At 40.7% G+C, this 24,868-nt stretch overlaps 1 protein-coding gene across 4 annotated transcripts in view; it reads right to left on the reverse strand.

Moving 5' to 3' along the window:
• ULK4 (unc-51 like kinase 4) overlaps window positions 1-24,868 on the reverse strand; it is a 502,577-nt gene that overhangs the window by 370,512 nt on the left and 107,197 nt on the right. For all 4 annotated transcript variants that reach the window (XM_069560715.1, XM_069560714.1, XM_069560717.1 and 1 more), the window contains 2 exons: window positions 15,594-15,776; window positions 2,784-2,911 (listed from right to left, as the gene is read on the reverse strand). In XM_069560715.1, the coding sequence (XP_069416816.1) occupies window positions 2,784-2,911; window positions 15,594-15,776 (311 nt within the window). The remainder of the gene's footprint in view (window positions 1-2,783; window positions 2,912-15,593; window positions 15,777-24,868) is intronic.

Here is a 24,868-nt window from a genome sequence, read left to right on the forward strand (position 1 = left end):
GGAAAATGATGGTAGATACAAGGAGAGAGGAGAGGCAGCAAAGACAGTGATGAGGTCTTTTCTGACAGGTAAGAGCAACTACTGCTTCCAGCCGTGATGGGCTCACAGGATCAGGGCACATCCTCTCGTCTATAACCACTAACAAACAGACAAAACATATGAGACGTCAGTCCTCAACTGGACATAAGACACCAAAGGGTTGATCCCCGAGAGATAAGAATCAATGGAAATTTCTTAGCATCCTGCACAAGACCCACACCAAGAAGTGGTTCACACCTGCGATGTGATGACAGGCTAAAGACAGATATAAGGAAGAATCTAACAGAAAACTACAAATGCCTTCGAAGTGATGAATATGCTCAATGAAAGTCATGTGCCCATGAACTGATATTGACATGTGGTAGAACCCATCTGTGTGAAAAGACATTTTCAAAGATAAGAAACATAAAACTGCATTAGGGGTCAGCACCAACAGGAACATTGGCAATCAGATTTGATAATAAGGGCTTTCACTTTGACCCCTAATTAAGCAAAATGTTAACTCTTCTCCCCAAAAGAAATCTATCTTTCCCATTATTAGACCTATGTTACAAAAAGTATGTACTCAATTATTAGCAGTATATATTTTTTCTTTAACTTCAGTGAAATAGTTGATTTACAATATTGTGTTAATTTGTGCTGTACAGCAAAGTGATTCACACATCATTTTTCATATTCTTTCCATTGCAGTTTATCACAGGTTACTGAACACAGCTCTCTGTGCCATAGAGTAGGACCCTGTTTATCCATTCTATATATCATAGTTTGCATCTGCCAATCCATCCCAGGGACAGATTGCAAGTAGTGTATTTTTAATTATGTCAACAAAAAATTTGTGACAATTTGTCTTCTCTCTTGTAATAGAAGTACATGCATAATATTCACAATTTTGCTTCTTGATTTGTAAATCCTAAAACATGTACTCTTTGTTTGCAGGATAAAATGTTCCAATCCCTAATCAACATCCATCTCAGCAATTCTAGAATCTTCCCAGTACTCTACCTTAAGTAAAAAGCCAGGTCAAGAAATAGACAGTAAACCATGTGTTCAAGGTTCCTCTGGGATGTAACAAATGGCCAGACAGTTTCAAAGACATTAATTGAGAAGCATCAGACGCTTCTCTTTTTGGAGAGAAGAGGTGAGACTCAGTAACCACGAGAGATCCGCCCAGTGGATGACCAGTCCACATACCCCAGATGCCCCTCCTCCCCTGCTGCAGTACACTGGTCCTCTGGGCTTTCAGCGACTCGGTCCAGAACCTCACAGTAATGAGAACTATGACCAAACCACCCATCAACAAGGCCTTCAGTTCAGTTCAGTTGCTCAGTCGTGTCCGACTCTTTGCGACCCCATGAATCGCAGCATGCCAGGCCTCCCTGTCCATCACCAACTCCCGCAGTTCACTCAGACTCACATCCATCGAGTCGGTGATGCCATCCAGCCATCTCATCCTCGGTCATCCCCTTCTCCTCCTGCCCTCAATCCCTCCCAGCATCGAAGTCTTTTCCAATGAGACAACTCTTCGCATGAGGTGGCCAAAGTACTGGAGTTTCAGCTTTAGCATCATTCCTTCCAAAGAAATCCCAGGGCTGATCTCCTTCAGAATGGACTGGTTGGATCTCTTTGCAGTCCAAGGGACTCTCAACAGTCTTCTCCAACACCACAGTTCAAAAGCATCAATTCTTCGGCGCTCAGCCTTCTTCACAGTCCAACTCTCGCATCCATACATGACCACAGGAAAAACCATAGCCTTGACTAGATGGACCTTAGTCGGCAAAGTAATGTCTCTGCTTTTGAATATATTATACAGAGTGAAGTAAGCCAGAAAGAAAAACACCAATACAGTATACTAACACACATATATGGAATTTAGAAAGATGGCAATGATGACCCTATATGCGATACAGCAAAAGAGACACAGATGTGTAGAGCGGACTTTTGGACTCTGAGGCAGAGGGAGAGGGTGGGATGATTTGGGAGAATGGCATTGAAACATGTATACTATCATGTAAGAAACAAATCGCCAGTCTATGTTCGATGCAGGATACAGGATGCTTGGGGCTGGTGCACTGGGATGACCCAGAGAGATGATATGGAGGGGAGGTGGGAGGGGGGTTCATGTTTGGGAACTCATGTACACTCGTGGTGGATTCATATCAATGTATGGCAAAACCAATACAGTATTATAAAGTAAAATAAAGTAAAAATAAAAATTAAAAAAAAAAGAATATGCTATATAGGTTGGTCATAACTTTTCTTCCAATGCGTAAGCATCTTTTAATTTCATGGCTGCACTCACCATCTGCAGTGATTTTGGAGCCCCAAAAAATAAAGTCTGACACTGTTTCCACTGTTTCTCCATCTATTTCCCATGGAGTGATGGGACCGGATGCCAAGATCTTCATTTTCTGAATGTTGAGCTTTAAGCCAACTTTTTCACTCTCCTCTTTTACTTTCACCAAGAGGCTTTTTAGTTCCTCTTCACTTACAAAGATGCAAACCAGAACCACCTTTAACACCCTACCTTTAACACCTTAACACACTGTACTCAGACCTAGGAAATTCCTAATACTTAACCACCAGCCGACGTCAGTGTTTCTAAGCAAGGGTGATAAGTGAAAAACTAAACCCTTGGAAAAATCTAGGAAAATAATTTTCAATAATCAGGTACATAGGGGCCAAGAAACACTACTAATCAAACAGGCACCAAACTGAGTCATTGGCAAAATCAGAAAAAATCTTACCTTGCTTGGCAGCTGAGCAGCAGCATCTCATGGTTATGAATCAAAATATATAAAACAACCAGAAAGGCTTTGGCTCTGATGGAAGTGGAGGGGCTGTCCAGTAAACGGATAATTGTAGAGACAAAGTCCTGTGTGAGACATGAAAATATTTTTTGAGAAAGCATGAAACAAATAAACAGAATAGGCAACTCTGAAGGTCAATAGATTACAATAACCAAATAGAAAATAAAACAACATCACCTGTCAGTTTTGAAATTCTATTTTAGTGCTATACTCTATACCAAGTTATTAAAATGTATGATCTCATTCAAACCTGAAAAGTAGCTGGAAAGGGTACCAATATTATCTCTGTTTTAAAAAAGGAAATCTCAAAACGTTAAGCACTTTGCCCCAAACCGCAAAACTGGATTCAAATCCAGGTCAGACAGACAACAAAGCCTGATTCTTAACCACCCATCACATGACTGGGAGTGAGGCAATAACTAGAACTCAAAGTCACGACTGCACGTCCGCATGAACTTCTGAGCAAACCTGCACACACAAAGGTCACACCTCTAGCCTACACAACTGAGGTCCTACAGACATAAAGTAAAAACAACAGCCAATATGGGACACAGGGAAAAACCTCAATTTCTATATATATGTGGGCATATATACACATGCTCAGTCACATCTGCAATCCCATGGACTGTAGTTCACCAGGCTCCTCTGTCCATGGGATTTCCCGGCAAGAATACTGGAGTGGGTTGCCACTTCCTACTCTACTATTTCTATAACATTCTTTAAAGGTTTAACACAACACAGAGGAATAAGTGTTGACAAGTGTTAGTGTCATATTCTCTTATAGCAAAAAGACTGCATCACTCTGGGAGCCTATGGATATGCAAAAAAAATGGAATACACATACACACAGGGTTAATGGATATAAATAGGCAGAAATATGGAATTGGATTGTTACAAAGATGGTAACAGAGAGCAGGACTTTAAGTTCCTGAGAGTCCTGGGCAGAGGCAAGCACCTAGGAGTGACATTGTGTGTCCAGGCAGATGTAAGCAGCTCTTTTTTTTTTTTTTGGCCAAAGTGCTTTTACTTTGGGTGCTATACTGGAAGACAGGAAGTGCTTACACAGCCATGTACAGGCTTCTATTTTAAATGGAGATATATCTATATCTATACATCAGTCTTTTTGCCTTTTCATACTGTTCATGGGGTTCTGAAGGCAAGAATGCTGAAGTAGTTTGCCATCCCCTTCTCCAGTGGACCACATTTCGTCAGAACTCTCCACTAAGACCCATCCATCTTGAGTGGCCCTACAAAGCATGCCTACAGGGCATGGCAGTCCCTTGAACTGCAAGGAGATCAAACCAGTCAATCCTAAAGGAAATAAACTCTCAATAGTCATTAGGAGGACTGATGCTGATGCTCCAATACTTTGGCCACCTGATGCAAAGAGCTGACTCATTGGAAAAGACCCCCATTCTGGGAAAGATTGAAGGCAGGAGGAAAAGCGGGTGACAGAGGACGAGGTGATTGGATGGCATCACTGACTCAACGGACCAGAGTTTGAGCTTGCTGAAACTCAAGACGGTGAAGAACAGGGAAACCTGGCCTGCTGCCATAGGGCTGCAAACAGTCAGAAACAACTGAGCGACTGAACAACAACAAGTCCATCAGTCTCACCTAGATCCTGGACCGAATAATCAAACTGATTCATCAACTGGGGTGAAAAACAGAATCAACACCAAGGTGGCCTTGAGTAATGGACCGGTTTTCACCTTTCCAGTTGACAATAGAAAGCCCATTTCCCCACAGTCAACTCTCAGTTCTGATTTATACAGTGAAGTCCATAGATCAAAACAACCAACTGTTGCCCACACTGACACCACTCTCACACATACCCGTGCATAACTGCAGGACCATGAAAACATCCACTAGCCATACACTGAAAAACGATTCCGATTACTGGAGACGAGAGAGACACGATGCCTGACTGCCAATTCAGCATCTGGAAGTTCTGCTTCACAGCAAAGAACATTACAGGGACAACTGCAAAATCTGCAAAGGTCTAAATTAGCTGCGTTAAATAAATGTCAGCTTTGTGGGACTTCCCTGGTGGTTCAGTGGATAGGACAGCACACTCCCAATGCAGGGGGTCTGGGTTCGATCCCTGGTCAAGGAACTAGCTCCCACATGCCCCAGCTAAGAAGGCCACAAGTGAAGATCCCATGTGCCACAAGTAAGACCTGGCACAGGCAGGCAGGTGAACAGTTAGACAGACTGACTGACAAATTAATACATAGTTAAGAAAAACACGAAAGTTTAAGTGTTTAATCTTTCCTCTAGCTGGTAGGAAAGTGAGCTGTCATTTCTCCAAAGCCTTAAAAAAATGTTATTTTCTTCTGACCCAGTTGTTGTATCTCAAGAATTTTAGTGTAACAAAGTGATAATCAAAAGAGCTTTAAGTACAAGAATGCTCATGTAGAGTTCACAAGATAGACAAAAATAGGAAACAAACTTAACATCCCAAAATAGGGAATTTGTTAAATCATAAGATTCTGGGAAAGATGGAAGGCAAAAGGAGAAGAGGGCAGCAGAAGATGAGATGGTTGGATAGCATCACCAACTCAACGGACATGAATTTGAACAAACTCCAGGAGACAGCGAAGGATAGTAAAACTTGGCCTGCTGCAGTCCATGGGGTCACAAAGAGTTGGGCGATCGAATAGCAACATAATATCAAGTAATGATCATCTGAGGAGGGCAGGTGGAGTAGGAAAGAGACATCACAGAAGAGACATTGCATGATTTCCAAAGCCAGGTTTGCAAAGGCCATGCAGCTCCTGTCTGGTTGTATTGAGACACTCTCTTTCTTGGAACCCAGCTGCTATGCTGTGAGGAAGCCCTACTAGCCCTCAAGGGCCCTATGCGGAAAGTGACTGAGGATCCCAAGGCACAGCCCAGTTGGGTTCCCAGGGAATGGCAAGCACCAGCTTGCCAGTCGTCTGAGTGAGCCTTCTGGAAAGTTTATTCTCAGTCTTTCCCAGCTTTCCCTAAATTACCGATTGGTGAGATAAATAAATTACTGGTCTTGTTTAAGCCACTACATTTTGAGTAGTTACACAGCAAGAGATAAGTGAAATATAGCTTAAGTATACAGTGAAAGAGGAAATTTTTCCAGGTGCAATGAAAGTTTTGTACAGCAACAGTTATAATTTTAAAACACAGAAATGTCACTAAGAAGTCATGATGAGGTCTACTCTATGTCTTATTGATGGACTGTTGGGCAGCCATTACTAACAATCTTGGAAAACTAAAATAATGCTTATGATTTTGAGTGAAACAAACTAGAAAAACTATGGCAAGTAACAAAGATAAAAAATTGCATACCAGATTTGTTTGTAACACCATAACTCCCAGTCCCTTACAAGATGCAATATATTACAGGCTCTAATTTTGGATATATACCTAAAAGCACATTATGCCCCCAAATAAATTCTCATCTTGTCATTTCAGAAAAACTAAATGAACAGTACTGACTGACTCCCTAAAACTAACTGCCCAGGGCACCATAGTTAATCTTAAGCAACGTGCACCAGACTTCTAGAACAGTATTAATCTTACAACAAGATTACAGGCTGCAGGCAAAGACTAGTGCCAAGGATGAATAATCAAAACCACCTTCAGAGAGTCAAAATAACCCCGGGTCACTGTAGGTTGCAATCCACTATGTATTCATCTTTGATTTAAATTCATCTCACCATTTGGCTCAACACAACTAAATTTTACACATGGAGGAAAAAAAGCAGAAGCTGTTGAGGTCTATAGCCCAAATCACAGATTGAAGAGCTTCTGTCCAACAGTCAAATGGTTCTTGGCAGTGATTTCAGAACAGACATATCTACATAACATAAAGATGATGTTATGAAATGTTCACCATGTGAGGAATTGGTTGAAAGATATGAAGTTTACATCACAAAGTGGTATCTTGATCAAAATTAAGCAAAAGGATAAAAATTCCTCCAGTACATATCATAAAGACAAAATTATGAGATGAATATAAAAAAATAACACTGATGTAGAGAACATCAAAGTTATTTATTTCCTGCAAATCTCCAAAGGTAAAATCGATTTGTTTCAATCAACTGTCATAGGTAAAAATCATTTAGTACAGCCTGGCCATCAAATGACAGTAGCCTCAAAAAAAAAAAAAAGAGAGAGAAATCATGTGTGTGAATAACTACACTGACATAGTTTTCCCATTTAATGTTGATGGAAGTGAAAAATGCACTAGAATTGTTTTTGGATTACACTTTCCTTGAAGTTTGACCAAGTATCTAAGTAAAATGTCTCTTATACAACACATTTATTAACGTAGACAGATGAAAAATGTGAATACAAACTCATGTTATTAATATGCATTAACTAATTACCATATTTTAAATGTGCAACCTTTGAGTCAGGATGCTTAGCGTCTTTGTGAGAACAAACAAACAAACAAAACAAAAAAAAAAAACCAAAACCGGAGCTGACTGGCTTTCAGATTTTTCAAAGTTTTATAAGCATCGAAATTTCATAGTGATCTTCCATAGTACCTCCAAACATCATAAGCACCTTCTGGTTTATTATTAATCACTGTTGGACTACTTGGTCAAAATATGAAACCTGAAACAGCTTCAGTCAAACTGGATTGCTGAAATAAAAATGGACAGCAGCTCCTGTTAAAATTAACAAATCAGGCACAAATTACAAAGGTATCCGTAGGCAGTAACACCCAAAAGGAAATCATCTTACCAATGAGCATGAACAAATGCACCTTGAAACATGGTATGACTCTTAAAAAGTAATGTTTAAATTGCTAAGTGACCCCAAAGCATATGAAGTGCCAAAGTATGCATCACTGATCGTGCAGCTAAGAAGCACATTCAAGGTCACACACCTCACGGGAAAAAAACACATCACTGAGGCAGATGTTTGGATCCACATAACGTGTAAACAAGTTGATGTGAGTGTACTAAGCTCAATTAATTGAAATAGAGGAGAGCAGGGTTCCCAGAGTTTTATATACTTTCAGTTTTCTAACATCAAGAATGAGGCACTGGATTTTTAACATCCGCTTTTTTTTTTTTTTTAAGTCACATGGGTGACTTTGTTTTTTACAAAGCAGTACACCAGTTTACTACAATTTTCATATGCTTTCCCCCTTCTCCCTGTATGCATTTATAGACATGCATATGTATGTATGTATGCATATATGTGTATATACATAGATAAGCACATGAAAGCAGAGGGGGAAGGAGGGAAGAAGGAAGGAGGAAAGGAGGGAAAGAAAGCAGTCTGCCATTCTAAACCTGCAATGACATCTAGTATCAAACAATCATCCTGATTCACATTGCTTGGTCTTCTTGGCTGATTCAAACATTGCTCAGTTGTCTGAAGCTCATTCTCCAACAGATTCTTCAGGAAGAGCTCATGGGAACTGACCCCTTCCATGCTCATACCTCTACCTGTGGTCCCTGTAACAGAACACCCAAGATACTGAATATAAAATCCGTGGTGACAGACTCTCAGAGGAGCAGCTAAGACAGTGCTTAATTTTACTGAAGAGTTTCTCCTAGAGCAATAATTACAGAAGTCCACACAAAAGAGCTGAGCCATAAGAATGCTCTCTCTTGCCAAAATAAAAGCAGGGGGAGGATTCTAAAATGTGCAGTAGTTAACTGCGGGAAAGCACTGGGGCACCTTCACATCATGGACCACCAGAACTCTTTAGAAACAATACTGAAGAGTTACACTGAGCTACACACACATTCCTCACATCACTAAAGAGAAAAGTATGAACAAACAATCGATCTAATTTCAATAGATCGATCTAATTTCTGTAAAAAGATTCTAAAATAGCACGTGCATGTGGCAGCAGGGAAAAGGAAATATGTTAATGTATTAATATACATACAAACACACAATATCAATTTGAAAAGTATCTACAAAAATTTTGATGAGATTATTTTGGGAATATTAAGCATTTTACTCTTCTGTACTCTATATTCCATATATTCTGGATTTTCAATACTAAATCCTAAAATTCATAAGAGTTATAAACATGACTAAGGTCCGTCTAGTCAAGGCTATGGTTTTTCCTGTGGTCATGTATGGATGTGAGAGTTGGACTGTGAAGAAGGCTGAGTGCCGAACAATTGATGCTTTTGAACTGTGGTGTTGGAGAAGACTGTTGAGAGTCCCTTGGACTGCAAGCAGATCCAACCAGTCCATTCTGAAGGAGATAAACCCTAGGATTTCTTTGGAAGGAATGATGCTAAAGCTGAAACTCCAGTACTTTGGCCACCTCATGCAAAGAGTTGACTCATTGGAAAAGACTTTGATGCTGGGAGGGATTGGGGGCAGGAGGAGAAGGGGATGACAGAGGATGAGATGGCTGGATGGCATCACGGACTCGATGGACGTGATTCCGAGTGAACTCCAGGAGTTGTTGATCGACAGGGAGGCCTGGCGTGCTGCGATTCATGGGGGCGCAAAGAGTTGGACACGACTGAGTGACTGAACTGAACTGAATTGAAAGAAAAGTTATGACCAACCTAGATAGTATATTCAAAAGCAGAGACATTATTTTGCCAACTAAGATCCGTCTAGTCAAGGCTCTGGTTTTTCCTGTGGTCATGTATGGATCCAAGAGTTGGACTGTAAAGGAGGCTGAGCGCCAAAGAATTGATGCTTTTGAACTGTGGTGTTGGAGAAGACTGTTGAGAGTCCCTTGGACTGCAAAGAGATCCAACCAGTCCATTCTGAAGATCAGCCCTGGGATTTCTTTGGAGGGAATGATGCTAAGGCTAAAACTCCAGTACTTTGGCCACCTCATGTGAAGAGCTGACTCATTGGAAAAGACTCTGATGCTGGGAGGGATTGGGGGCAGGAAGAGAAGGGGACGACAGAGGATGAGATGGCTGGATGGCATCACTGACTCGATGGACGTGAATCTGAGTGAACTCCGGGAGTTGGTGATGGACAGGGAGGCCTGGCGTGCTGCGATTCATGGAGGCGCAAAGAGTCGGACACGACTGAGCGACTGAACTGAACTGAATACAAATAAATCTAAGTGACATTAGCTACTTTTAGTTTCTAGATACTATGATTAAGGAGAATTGCAATGCCCTCATCCAGTATCTCACTCCCTGGTAAAACATCAGGAAACGTGTTTACAGCACCCTCAAACTCCTCCAGCCCCAGATCTTTAAGATCAAACATTTGTACGCCATAAGAGCTTGGAAGAGACCAAAAAATAAAACCAGAAAATATACCAGGTATTTAAAAAATCAGTTTATATGGCACAAGACTGGTAAACAACCTCACACATAACTCTCAAGGTTTTCTCTTATGCCTGGGCATGCCTTCTGGAAGGTACTCTTCCAGAGTCACTCAAGCAGTTCAAATGAACTGTGAAAAGGTTATCAGTTCCCTACATCTAGTGATGATTCAAGAATTACATATAAAATACTGTCTACCAAGGATTCTGAAAGTATCCTATGAAGAGTTTAATCTGTCCTTTTTCTCTTTTTTTGGAAACAGGGCAGAAAAACAGTTTTCACTTTTTGTTTTGCCCAATTTTTCTAATTACTAGAATATGCGGAATGCATGATTCGTAACAGAGAGAGCCCCCTCGTACCATGGCTGTGAACACTCACTTTCACACCACAGAGTCTAGAACTAACACTCATTTCGATAAAGGAATCTTCTGCATTTAGCACATTATTGGCAAGCAGATCCTTTTGAAGATGACGACAAAATAAATCAAGCTCTGTGATGCACATGGCTGCTGAATAACAATCGTTTAAGGACAATGATATCCACGCAGCTAATGCAGGTGATACTGTAAAGTTAAATTCTTTCAACACACCAATGTCCATTCAAGAACATAAACATTATTCAGAAGGTAATAATTATACGACCTAATGAATCTACTGTAACATGAAAACATGGCTACAATTACATATTTCAAATGGAGAATCAGAGAGATTAATTACAAACCATACATGTGCGTGTTCGGTCATGTCCAACTCTTTGTGACCCCATGGACTGTAGCCTGCCAGGCTCCTCCTCCTTTCCAGGCAAGAATACTGGAGTGGGTAGCCATTTCCTCCTTCAGGGGATCTTCCCGACCCAGGGATCAAACCTGCATCTCCTGCACTGGCAGGCAGATTCTTTACCACTGAGCCACCTGGGAATCCCGACAAACTGCAAGTAACTATAAATCATAAATTATGCTGCTAATCAAGCAATCCTAAATGCTAGGTTTTATTGTATGATAAATATAGCATGTGTCTTAATGACTGCTGGTTAAATTACAAGTAAACAGTACTCTCATCGTCTACCTTTCTAGAGAATAATTTAGCATTATTTATGCACAGGCTTCGAAGCATGCATAACACCTGTGGTAACTGATTAGCAGTGGACACAAAGATGCATGGAAATAGGATGCTCACGGCATCAGCCTGAGTACAAACCACAAAGTCAGAGGCACATAGCTCAACAGCGGGAGAAGGGTTCAATTACCATACACCACAAAATGAAAACTTATTTTTAAAATGTTCTTAGGGTGTATTTAAAGACAGATGCCTAACTATGATAAATCAACACACTTCAATCATAATTTTATAAATGTGTGCATAAAATACATAGACATATGAACCGAAGACTAAAAGAGATAAACCTACATGGCAACAGTAATTAGCTCTGGGCAGTGAGATTATAGTCTATTTTGTTTTCTTCTTTTGGTTCTTCTAAATTTTCTGCAGTAAACAGTAATTTCTCTCACTTAAAAAGAATGGCAGGGGCCTCTTTTGGGGCTGAATTTCAACACAAAAATCTACCACAATACATAGGCAACAGTCCCCCAAATAGACAGGTGTGGTTCTTTCTTCCCATATCCAGCTGGAAGTGGTAAGCCTGGTATCTGTTCCTGGGCCTCTTCCTCTTCCACTCATTCTAGCCTATTAACAAGCAATACCTGGAAAAAACACAATTACCAATAATAACCCCTAAAACACACACCTACATGCAAATATTTGTATTTTTCTTTTTTAAGTAAAAATGAAACTATGGCCACTGTGCCAAACCCCTAAGGGAAGCCAGCATCACAGCCCTACATGAGCTGGATCTTCTTCCTACTTCCCTGCCTCTTTCTGCATCCCTTCCCCACTGCTCACTGCGGATAGCACTGCTGCTCTTCCTTCTCTTCCAGGGTTTCTCCAGGAATTTTCACATTTCAGGGAGGCTGAACTAAGTACAGAGTCCTTCCTGCACATGTTCACACAGCACACTCTTTCTTGTCATTGAGGGCTCAGCTGGAACATCACCTCCTCAGAGAGGTTCTCCATGACTTCCCCCTGCCCTCCCCCAGCAAATGGTGTCTGGCTCCACCCCCTGCAAGACATCTTATCAACATCATCCTGTTCAATGTTCTTCAGGGCACTAACACTATCCGAAATTATTCTGTTTCTTGGCTTACTGTCTGGCCTGAGCATCAGCTTTAGCATTTATAACCTCCATCAACTTGACAAAAATCACTCAAGGCGCTAAGTCTCAGTTGAGAATAACCCAGAGTTACAAGTCATTAAGTGTCTAGTCTGTGATAAATGTTCAATATAATGGTAGATTGTTTTAATTAATGAAAAATAGAACCTTATCTTTTAAATGACAATTCACCGTATTTAAATGGACACAGATACATTTTAAAGACTACAGGACAAGACAGACAACATGTACAACGGTTAGAGGCCTCGGCACCTGAAGATGAGTATGTCAATGAGTTTGCTGGGGTTTTACTCCACCTCATACATCCCATACTGGGTGCTGGATAACGCAGCAGTCCAGAAACACCACTAGCGCATGTGCAGGTGTGAACACACACACACACACACAAATACAGGGGAAACATCAGCTCTCTCAACCAAACACACACACAGAGACACACACAGACACAAATACAGGGGAAACATCAGCTCTCTCAACCAGACAGACAGACACACACACACACAAATACAGGGGAAACATCAGCTCTCTCAACCACACACACACACAGAGACACACACAGACACAAATACAGGGGAAACATCAGCTCTCTCGACCAGACAGACAGACACACACACAAATACCAGACAGACAGACACACACACAAATACAGGGGAAACATCAGCGTGCGCGCACACACACACACACGCACACGCGCACACACACACACACTCAGCTCTCTCAACCAGACAGACAGACACACACACACACAAATACAGGGGAAACATCAGCTCTCTCAACCGCACATGCACACGCGCACACACACACACACACGCACGGGAAACATCAGCTCTCTCAAGCCGGAAGACCGGGAGAGGGACAGCCTGGAAAGCCCAACAGCACCCAGACAAGAGCTACTTTACTTCAGCCAAGCACCATGACAAAACCACGGCCCTTTCAGCAAAGGGCAAGAGGGGAGCCTAGGCTCCCACCCTCACGTGACTCTAACAAGGCATCCAACACTCCTCCCTGCCAGGGAAACAGAAAGGACAACAAGGAGAGCTGGGACTTTCATCCCAAGCCAGCAATAACAAGCCCCCCTGGCCCCAACCATGGTATCAGCAGAGATACTGATGGGATGCCCAGACCTCCACCCATATTCACACCCATGTTCCTCTCCCCACTCCTGCTGAGATGGCATCATGAGAGGCTGGTGAGAGGCCTCCGCCTTTGCCACCTTCTGCTAGGAATGGGGCACCCACCTGTACCCAACCAGTGTCAGTGGAAGAGCAATGAGGAGCTCTTCCCCCCACCAGCCAGGAAGGCATCAGAGAAGGCGGTGGGAAGCCTGGGTTCCCACCCCTGCCCATCAGGAAGGAGGAGCTCTGCCACGTCACTGGGGTGTCAGCAGAAGCCCACAGGGTAATCTGGGCTTCCACACCAACAGGGGAGGAACAAAGCAACGCCACCCTTCCTCTGCCAGTTCAGTGTCAGAGGAGACCCACCGAAGCAGAGATTTCAATAAAACCCAACAGCCAAAATGTACAGTTGATACAGAGCTTCCATTTAACAAGATGACAGAGTTCTGGAGCTCTGTTTCACAACAATGCAAATATACTTAACACTACCAACTACACCTAAGAATAGTTAAGAGAGTAAATTTTGTTTTTTACCGCAATTTTAAAAATTTAAGTAACAATACTAATTAAATTCAAAAGATTGTTTCTCAATTAACACAGGTTATTATTCAATCATTAAGATACATGGAATATTAGTTAAACATTATAAAATAAATATAAAATCATTTAATTAATGCGTATTATTTCACTACCTTTGTGAAATACCGTATTTTAAACTCAATCAACCCATGCCTGTGTGAAGAAAAATAAACTACAAAACACTCAGCCTCTCTTAACACAATTTACACAGCAAAACTACTCAAATGGTACTCTCTCTAATACAATGATAATAACCTTCAATGACTTGGTAAATTAAATACCAAAAAATTAGATACACAAACTATACTTTCTGTGAGGCTCAAATTTCTTAGCAGAATCGAAATCAGACTAATAAAAGCCAAGAACTGGTTTGCTCTCTATTTTGACTTTTAAGATCAAGTTTACTATGTAAACATGACAATTATTAATCATAGAAATTTTTAGCTTTATAAAAAATCAAATTTAACACATTGCATTTCATGCAGAAGAACCATGGCAAACACTATATTTAAGTGGCCCCATTCCACACTTCTTAGCCGTGTTACCTGCTGAGAATGTTTCAGAACACTCTAATTTGACAGCTATTATCCCTCAGAAAAAGTTAGATAATTGGTCCAATAAGTGCAAAGAACATTGCATACTACATCACCCTTAGGAAGATTCATAACACACATGAGCAACTGAAAAACTGGGAAAGGTTGTACAAGTGAAACTCTCTCTGACTCACTGCTTTCCAAATGTGTGTATGTAGCCATGGTCCACAATTTTCATCCACTAACACCTCACTGGACACTAATGTTCAAGGGCAGGACTTCTCCAACCATAACCTTCCATCCAATCCTCTAGAGACCTCATTAAAATGTCAGCTCTGATTCGGCAGGTCAGGGTCTGATTCCGCCTGATTCGGCTCTGATTCGGCCTGAGGGTCTGCGGTTCCGAAACGCTCACAGGTGATGCCAACGTTTCTGGCTCAGGGATCGCTCCTGAGTAGGCGGCTAGAGAAGACACTGAGGACAGTTACAGCAGAGAGTTCTTTGTAGCTGTGTGGTTTTGTGATGTGAACTGAACACTTACAGACTCTACAGTGCATAAAATACAGGTATATCAAAGGATTAGAAGGAGACAAAGTTAAAAACAAGAGAAGGGGTGCTCTGAAGGTTCAGTGTGCTGGCGGAGTATCAGGACAAGGAAAGGAATAAAAAATGAGTCAGGGTGAGCAGAGAATATAAAGGGACCCCTCCAAAAGGCAGGCAAAGGACATGGGAAGAGAGACGGGGGCTGAGGACAAAGAACCATGAGAAATATTAGCATGGGGGAAGGATCCATAAATTTTCTAACTTTTCATTACTAAAATGGGACAAGTCGGCAGAGCCATTTACCGGATTTCTATTTTAATCACTAAAAGACTTTTATAACATCTTCAGATGAATGGCCTGTGGTACAGAGGTTTGGCAAATTCAAAAGGGCCCCCTCGAGATGAAAAATAAATTCCACAGAGATATATTGCTTATGGGGCCACTAAAATCGCAGAAGAAAACACCCATTTTTTAAGTGGAATCACAGGTCAAACCTTTTCTTGGATTAGCCTCTGAAGATGAATCCCACAGGACAGCATTGCACTGAATAAGGTCAGCATGTACTGCTGGACTTTGCAGATGGCAGAGGCCAGGGAGTTTATTACCGAGGTCAGTCCCACCTTCTCAATCACATTCTGGAAGGCAGTAGGAGAATGGCGAGTGATTCTACACAAGGCCTGCAGAGAGAGGAGAACAGACACGTTAGGAGACTCCAAGGGCACGAACCAACCCCCAGAAAGAGAGCAAATACTTCTGTGAAAAGGAGAAAAAGGTGCTCAACTTGCTCCTTCATCACTTATCTTGGCATAAGTAATCTGAACAATTTAGACACACTTAAAATTAAAACAATAATCCAACTTCCAATAAAAATTCAAGTTGGGAAACAGAGCAGAGAGGGAAGTGGGAAGGGGGTTTAGGATGGAGAGGACATGTGTATACCTATGGCTGATTCATACTGATGCATGGCAAAAACCATCACAATTGAAAGGTACTTATCTTTCAATTAAAATAGAAAATTAATAAATTTTAAAATTTAAGTTATAAAACATTAGAAGATCTTAGAAGTATCATGTACGTTATGCTGCTGCTGCTGCTAAGTCACTTCAGTCATGTCTGACTCTGTGTAACCCCACAGATGGCAGCCCTTCAGGCTCCCCCATCCCTGGGATTCTCCAGGCAAGAATACTGGAGTGGGCTCCCATTTCCTTCTCCTATGTACATTATAAGTTAACTAAAATGATAAAGGTTTTTCTGTATAGACTCATAAATTATTTTAAGCAATGAAAACATTAAGATAAGCTTTCCATATGTAGACACTAAATTAAAGGCTGAAGAAATTGTCATAAAAGTAAATATTTAACATTTATTGTTTAGTAAGTGAAGAACACAATCTGAGAATATCTAAAGACTATTTCACTTAATTCTCCCAAATAACATTTTAAAGGTATTATTATTAGCCCCATTTTATAGATCATAAAACTAAGGGACAGAGTATTTAAGCAATTTGCTCAAAGGCATAATTTGCTAGCAAGTGGCAAAGGCAGAAGTCAAACCAAAGTAATCAAGACCCTTGAGCTAGTTCTCAAGTTCTCATAGACTATTAAAGATGAAATTTACAATTAACAAACTGGAAGAATTTAATAAGTATTGTAATGGAAGTGGGCTCAATTACGCTTGGAAAAGCACGAAAAGTTAAGTCAAAAAAAGCTACAGGAGGAGGATGATAACTGAGTCAGTTTTTGAAGGTCAGTGGGAAATGGACAGGTGGAAAAGTAGATGAGAAAATTCTAGCCAGAGAGAAGAGAACAAGTATTCACATGGAGACATGAAGACGCAGAGCAGGTTCTAGGAAGGGCAAGCTGTCTGATGCAACTTTCAGGGGAAGAAGAGACAGAGAGAGCGGGAAAGAGGGAAAAATGACGACTCACATGCTGAAGAGATTATCTTTTCCCATTCTTGCCTCCTTTGCTGAAGATTAACTGACCACAGATGCATAGGTTTAATTTCAGGCTCTGTGTTCCACTTGATCTGTATGTCTTGTTTTTGTGCCAATACCACACTGTTTTGATTAATGTAGCTCTATAATACAGTCTGAAGCCTAGGAGGGTGATACCTCCAGCTTCATTATTTTTTTCTCAAGATTGCTTTGGCAATGAGGGCTCTTCTGTAGTTCCACACAAATTTTAGGATTATTTGTTCAACTTCTATGAAAAATGTCATGGGTATTTTGATAGGAATTACATTAGATCTATGGATTGCTTTGAGTAGTATGGCCATTTTAACAATATTAATTCTTCTAATCCAAGAGCATGGGATAGCTTTTCCATGTCTTCCAATCCTCTTCAATTTCCTTCACCAGTGTTTTATAGTTTTCAGAGTGGAGGTCTTTCACCTCTATAATTAAATTTATTCCAAGGTATTTTAGTCTTTTTGATGTGATTTAAAACAGGATTTTTTAAAATTTCTGTTTCTGACAGTTCACCATTAGTGTATAGAAAAGCAACAAAGTTCTGCCTATTAATCTTGTATCCTGCATCTTTGCTGAATTCATTTATCAGTTCTAATGTTTTGTTTTTTGTGTGTGTGTGGAGACTTTAGGTTTTTCTATATGAAGCATCGTGTCATCTGCAAATAGTGACAGTTTACTTTTTCCTTTCCAATTTGGATGCCTTTTATTTTCCTTGTCTGACTGCTGTGGCTAGGACTTCCAATACAATGTTAAATAGAAGTGATGAGAGTGAGCATCCTTGTCTGGTTTCTGAATTTAAAGGAAAAGCTTTCAGCTTTTCACCACTGAGTATGTTAGTGTGGATATGTCAAAAATAGCCTTTATAATGTTGAGATATGTACCCCCTATAACCACTTTAATGAAAGCTTTTAGCATGAATGGATGCTAAATTTTGTCAAGTGCTTTTTCTGCATCTATTGAGATAATCACATGATTTTTATTATTCCTTTTGTTAATATGATGTACCTGACTGACTGATTTGCAAATGTTGAACCATCCTTGGATCCCTAGAATAAATCTAACTTGATTATGGTGTGTGATCCTTTTTATATATTGTTGGATTTGTTTTGCAAATATTGTGTTGAAAATTTCTGCATCAATGGTTCATCAAAGGTATTGACCTGGCATTTTTATTTCTGTAGTGTCTTTGACTGGTTTTGGAATCAGGCTTAAGTGGACTTGTAGAATGAGGTATCACCTCACACCTATCAGAATGTCTATCATCAAAAAGTCTACAAATAATAAGTGCTGGAGAAAATGTGGCGAAAAAGGAACCCTTGTACACCGGTGGTATAAATGTAAATTGGGGCATTCACTATGGAAAACAGTATGGAAGTTCCTCAAAATTCTAAAAACAGAACTACTATTTGGCCCTGCAATTCCACTCCTGGGTATATATCTAGAAAAAAAATGAGTACATTAATTTGAAAAGACAGATGAGCCCCAGTGTTTGTAACAGCACTATTTAAAACACCAAAGATATGCAAGCAACCTCCCAAAAAGATAAGTGGATAAAGAAGATGTAGTGTACACACACACACACACACACACACACACACACACACACACACAAGGATGGAGTATTACTCAGCCATACAAAAGGAGGAAATTCTGACATTTGCAGCAATGTAGATGGATCTAGAGAATATTACACCTAGTGAAATATATTTGACAAATACTGTATGATACCACTTATATGTAGAATTTTTTACAGTAATATGAACAACTGTGTACAGGAAAATAGAAACAGACTCACAGATATTGAAAACAAACTACTGGTTACCAGAGAGGACAGAGAAGTGAGGGGTAAGTTAGGGGTATGAGATTAAGAGACACAAAGTCACGTATAAAACAGATAAGCAATAAGGACACACTTAGAGCACAGGAAATGATAGCCATTATCTTGTAATAGCATTTACTGAAGTATGCTGCGATTCGCGGGGTCGCAAAGAGTCGGACACGACTGAGCGACTGAACTGAACTGAACTGAATGTGTGAAAGTACTGAATCACTATGCTGTACGTGCATGTCTGCATGGTAAATCGCTTCTGTTGTGTCCAACTCTTTGCAACCCTATGGATTACAGCCCGCCAGGTTCTTTTGTCCATGGGATTCTCCAGGCAAGAATACTGGAGTGGGTTGCCATGCCCTCCTCCAGGGAACCTTCCCAACCCAGGGATGGAACTCATATCTCTTACACTTTCTGTACTGACAGGCAGATTCTTAACCACTAGCACCACCTGGGAAGCCCCACTATGCTATACGCATAAAACTGATATAACATTGTAAATCAACTATACTTCAATTAAGAAAACAGAATTGTTCCATTATTTCAGTATCATCTCAAATATTATTTAATTCTTGGATTAAAAAAAAAAAGCATTCTAAATGGAGTCCCTAAAGATCATGCTACAATTTGAATTTTTTAAGGAAATTTAGAGATCTCCCTTAAAGAGACTTAAAGACAGTGAACAGTAATTATCATTAGCACTGTAACAATTCCTGGGAGAGGCTTTCAAACTAATACTGACTTGTTATTGATATAAAATATCTACCCAACCATATGGGTTATTTCTTGATGCAAGATTTGTCCAAATTACTCCTACGTGTATTCAAAGTAATATGAGGGCAACTGTAAGGTCCTGTCTTCAGAAAGGCACTCAAATGCCTAACTTATCTTCCATATGGAAAAACTCATGCAAGAAATAACCTTTAATTTGTCACTTCTGGATATAAAATACAGTTGAGAGTTCACAGAGGCTTAAGATCATATGAGTACTTGTATTCCTCAAATTAAAAAAAATTAAATCTCAGTTTTGATTTTCAGTAATCTGTTGTTTAAAATCTTTGCTTATTGAAACAGAGTTTGAAATTACATTTTATAGCTGTAAAGAACATTTTCAGTTCAAAATTCACTACAAAATTTACCTCAAAAAGGACATTATGTTATCTCCAGTTTTTTCATTAACATTTTTTTAATTTAAGGATAATTGCTTTATAGTATTGCATTGGTTTCTACCAAACATCAACACAAATCAGCCATAGATTTACCCATGTTTTCCAGAATTCTTAACCATCTATTTATTAAAGCAATGTCTAAGAAAGAGACTAATTTGGAAGTACAGGCTGCATACCTATTAGAAACATGAACAGAATCCCCGTGGAATAAGTTTAAAAACCATTTCTTTTCTGTCTCGTGAATGATTTTTTTCTATGTCATATCAAAATTACCTTGGGGACCTCTTCAAACTCTACACACTCTCATCTGACCTCTGAGACCTTAAACTACATGGGAAACGGGCAGCGGGTGGAGAGAGAGGAGGAAGCAGTCAGTGTTGTTGGAAAGTTCTCCTGAACCACCACCCTGAAACACTCTGCTTTGTCACTCTTCCTCTCAGCATGCCAGGAATTATAAATAGCCCAATCACCTCCCTCACTGGAGCCATTCTATTCAATCTAACTCTAAAGGTTTCTCTGGTTCCCACTGTGGTTCATATAGAGATTCCCTACAAACTAAATAAATCCAGAAATCCTCTTATCCATTCAACACATTTCCCAAGTCAGGCCCACTCCCTTCAACCACCAATCCCTAAGCAATGGATGCCATTCCTGAGGGGGAAGGATTAATTAGCCATCTTTCACGCTACACCCAGGGCAGTGTTTTCCAAGAGCTTCGAGGCCTAGGGCAGCGGTTCTCAAACTTCAATAGGCATTAGAAGTGTTTGTTAGAATGCAGATTACTGGGCCTCTTCCTTCAGAGACTCTGAGACAGCAACTGTGGGTCAGGGTCCAAAAACCCATGTTTCTTACAAATTTCTAGGTTATTTAATGCTGCTCATCTGAGGACCACACTTGCACAGGGGACTCTATGGGGCCAAGAGATGATAGGTCAGTCTGGGTGAAAGACGGTGGTGGCCTGGATTTCAGGGGTAACCACAGAGCTGCAGAGAGAGGCACACAGTCCTGGGCTGTATTTGTGAATCACAGTCAAAGGACAGGTTGACTAGCTGGATGTAAACAGCAAAGGGGAAGGAAATAAGGAAGACGAAGCAGCAAAAACGACATCTAGCCCTTTGTTTTCCTTCATCTATCTTCCCTTTCCTTCCCTTCCCAAAGACAATACATCAGATTCTGAGGAAAGGAGGCAGACAGGGGAATGGGGGCATCCGCTCACGGAGCCCAGGAAGTGGAGCGGCAGTGGCAAGGCAGGAGGATGACGATACAGAGGAGGAGGCCAGAGGGGATGGAGTCTGCTAAGCTGAATAAATGAGCTGAACAGGTCAATAAATACACTGAGAATAATGGGAACCAGGTTTCTGTTCAAGAAGGGATTTACAGATACAGAAAATGGGAGGTCCAGAAAGAATTCTAATATATTGGATTAAAATTGGAAGCATCAGCATGAATGCATGAGTTTTGTTCCAAATACCTACAATGATAAGTGTAGGAATAATTCTATGTATGCGTGAATATGTGCACGCGCGTGTGTTTAGTCGCTCAGTTGTGTCTGACTCTTGGAGACCCCATGGATTGTAGTCCGCCAGCCTCCTCTGTCCATGGAACTTTCCAGGCTAGAATACTGGAGTGGGTAGCCATTGCCTTCTCCAGGGGATCTTCCTGACCCAGGGATCAAGCCCATGTCTCCTGCATCGGCAGGCAGGTTCTTTACTACTGTGCCACTTGGGAAGCTCCATATGTATATACGGGTACATACACTTTTTTTCTATCTCTGAATACTTAGAAGGCCTGAAAACAATAAAACCCCAAAGCAGTAAGCACATCACCCAGACTGTGGGTTCTAAACATCAAAGCTTCCTTGGAGAAATGATTGGTTCCAGGGTTGGCAGAGTGAAAATACGAAAGTAGTCCAAAAACTGCATGGTTTCAGAAAGGAATTAAGTGATCAAACAATGACAAATAGATCAACAGGACACAAAAGCCAGCTTGGAGGGCTTCTAGCATGATCCGAGCATTCAAACAACACATAGTAACAGTGGTAACAGTAATATGACATTGCACTTCATCAAATAAAACGGGCATCCCTGACCATAATGATACAAATACATGCATATATGAGAGAGAAGGGACAGCGCATCCTTACGATAGAATTCCAACCAATACCAAAGGCCTATTTTTGCACTGCTCTTAAGTACAATGTGCAACAGTTTTTACATTTTTAACGGGTTATAGAAAACAAACAGAAAAATAAAACAGAATATGGGACCTAGGGAGGTGGGATCGGTTTGGGTAGAAAGGAGGCCCAGGAGGGAGAGGATATATGTATACATACAGCTCAGTTTGTCATACATCAGAAACTAACACAACATTATAAAGCAATTATACTCCAATAATAACAAAGTTAAAAAAAAAAAAAGAATATGGAACAGAGACTGTATGTGGCCACCAAAACCCAAGGTACATACTATCTGGCCCGTTATAGAAAATATTCGCCAACTTCTAATATACAAGGAATGAAAGAACTAGATAACCATCATATGGCAACCGTCACAGAGGCATCCGGTCCAGGTAGGGATCCTCAACGGTGCTGAGGTTCAATGGGAGAACACTAGACAGACCCAGGTTGAGCCTTACCCTAAAAAATACAAGCCCCACACCCTTTAAACTCATAAATGACATGAAGTTCCCAGAAAGGCTGAGAAACTGTTTCAAATTAAAGGAGACTAAAGAAATATGAAAACAATATATTAACACATTACTGAATATGATCGTGGGGCACAAAAGAAGAAAGAAACATTTTGGGGGAAACTGGAAAAATTTCAGTGAAAAATTAATAATTTAGATGAATGTTGACAACAAAATATAAGAAGCCCAAGATGAAAGAGTGAAGCTTACCGTGTCAGATGAAGAAAGTGCTAGAAGGTGTGGGACATTGGTAGAAACAACTGCAAAGAACTTTGCCAAGAAAAGAAACCATGCTGAGCATAAAGATAAAAATGATAACATAAACCCAATTAAAGCAAGACAGGTTGGTGGTTTTTCTTTTTAAGTCCAGGATTAAAATGAAGGCCTTAAGTAAGATATGACTCAAAGATGCCTTGAGAAAGTTCACTGGTATACTCTGTAACTCTGACAGTTTCTTCGTAATTACTAATATCACAACTTGGGGAGGGGATTCTAACAATGTGAAGCTCGTGAAGCAGGTGTCCTTTGTTTAAAGACATTCAGCAAGCAGAATGGTTAGCCCTTGATCTTCAAAATAACATGGTAAATAAAAGAACTCAAAAATACCCATCAGAGGCTGCGCTGATGGCTCAGTGGTAAAGAGTCCGCTTGCCCACGCAGGAGACAAGGGTGCGATCCCTGATCCGGGGCGATGCCACATCCCATGGAGCAACTAAGCCCGTGTGCTGCAACCACTGAGCCCAGGAACTGCAGCTCCTGGAGCCCACGCCCCAGAGCCTGTGCTGCACAGCAAGAGAGACTGCTGCAGTGAGAAGCCTGGGCACCACAGCTAGAGAGCAGCCCCTGCTCACCGCAGTGAGGGAAAGCCAGCCTGGACAACAGCCAAAAAGAAATACAATCATAAAAATACATTTGGCCATCAATAGCCACAGGATTTAGCGATATGCAAGTCATTCAAGATGTCAGCAAGACTAGGTTCATCCACATTTTCAGGACAGATAAAGCAGGCCCAAAAGGAGCATTTGTGGCAAAAAAAAAAAAAAAAAAAAACCTTTCCAAGAAGTATGGCTGGGGTGATAGGGGAACAGATGGAGGTACACCCTAGAAAACTTTGGATATGTTTTTATGTGGGATTTTTTGTTTAATTGGGGTAAAGAATACATGAGCGCTAATTAATAAGATTTAGTAGACAAGGAGGGGTTAAAGATTTAGAAAAGAGCAAAAATAACCATTTGACTGAAGATTCTCAAGAACAGATAGAAGAATCATGGCGAAGTTTCTCTGAGAGGAGAAGGGGCAGCTCATCAGTTGTAGAAGGAAGGGAAGAATTGAGGCAGGACAGGGATGGAGGCAATCAGGTCCACAGACGCGGAAGACGGACCCAGGGATAATTCCCATTGGACGTCTCTGTGGTTATCTGGGAAGTATGGGGGAAGTCACTTACTGAGAATGAAGGAGGGAAAAATGTCGAAATGGAGGCTTAGGGAATAAAGATAAGGTCTGAAACTTGGCACAGCAAGAAGCACAAGGATGAGTCAGCTTGAGAAATACAGGGAGGGTACCAGATAACACTGAGAGCCCAGATAAGACTAGTGATCAAAAAGAGCATTTAAATAACTCCTGAGAAAGGCTCGAAGCATTTTCACTGACCCTTATATTGATACAACCAGGTTAACACATCTGCATACATAATTACCTTTTACACCAAGTCGTTATAACCATGGATGGAAGTGAAGTAACAGACAATCAGGATACAAAAACTACAAAATCATAGATGCCTGAGCTTCAACATGAATTCATTTGAACCATATGACAAACCCACTGTACATAAAATCTGAAAGAGGGAGCTAACAAAAACAGTCAAGGAACACTAAAAATACACCAGACCGAAGGCTATACCCAACCCACTACTGCAGCTTTCCACTATCACCTCCAAATAGTTTTTGGAATCCTAATGTCAGGATCATACAAGACCCTTTCGGAATGTCCCCACAGTCCTCTTGCCTCAGGAGAAAAATCAAATTACTGTTCTCACCAACTGCCACTCTTGAGATTTCCACCTATTCAATTAAATTCACTCTATGTCTAGCACAGTTCTTCAAATTTGGTATTTAAATA

This window comes from Ovis canadensis, chromosome 19 (assembly GCF_042477335.2).
Source record: "Ovis canadensis isolate MfBH-ARS-UI-01 breed Bighorn chromosome 19, ARS-UI_OviCan_v2, whole genome shotgun sequence".
Taxonomy (NCBI): domain Eukaryota; kingdom Metazoa; phylum Chordata; class Mammalia; order Artiodactyla; family Bovidae; genus Ovis; species Ovis canadensis.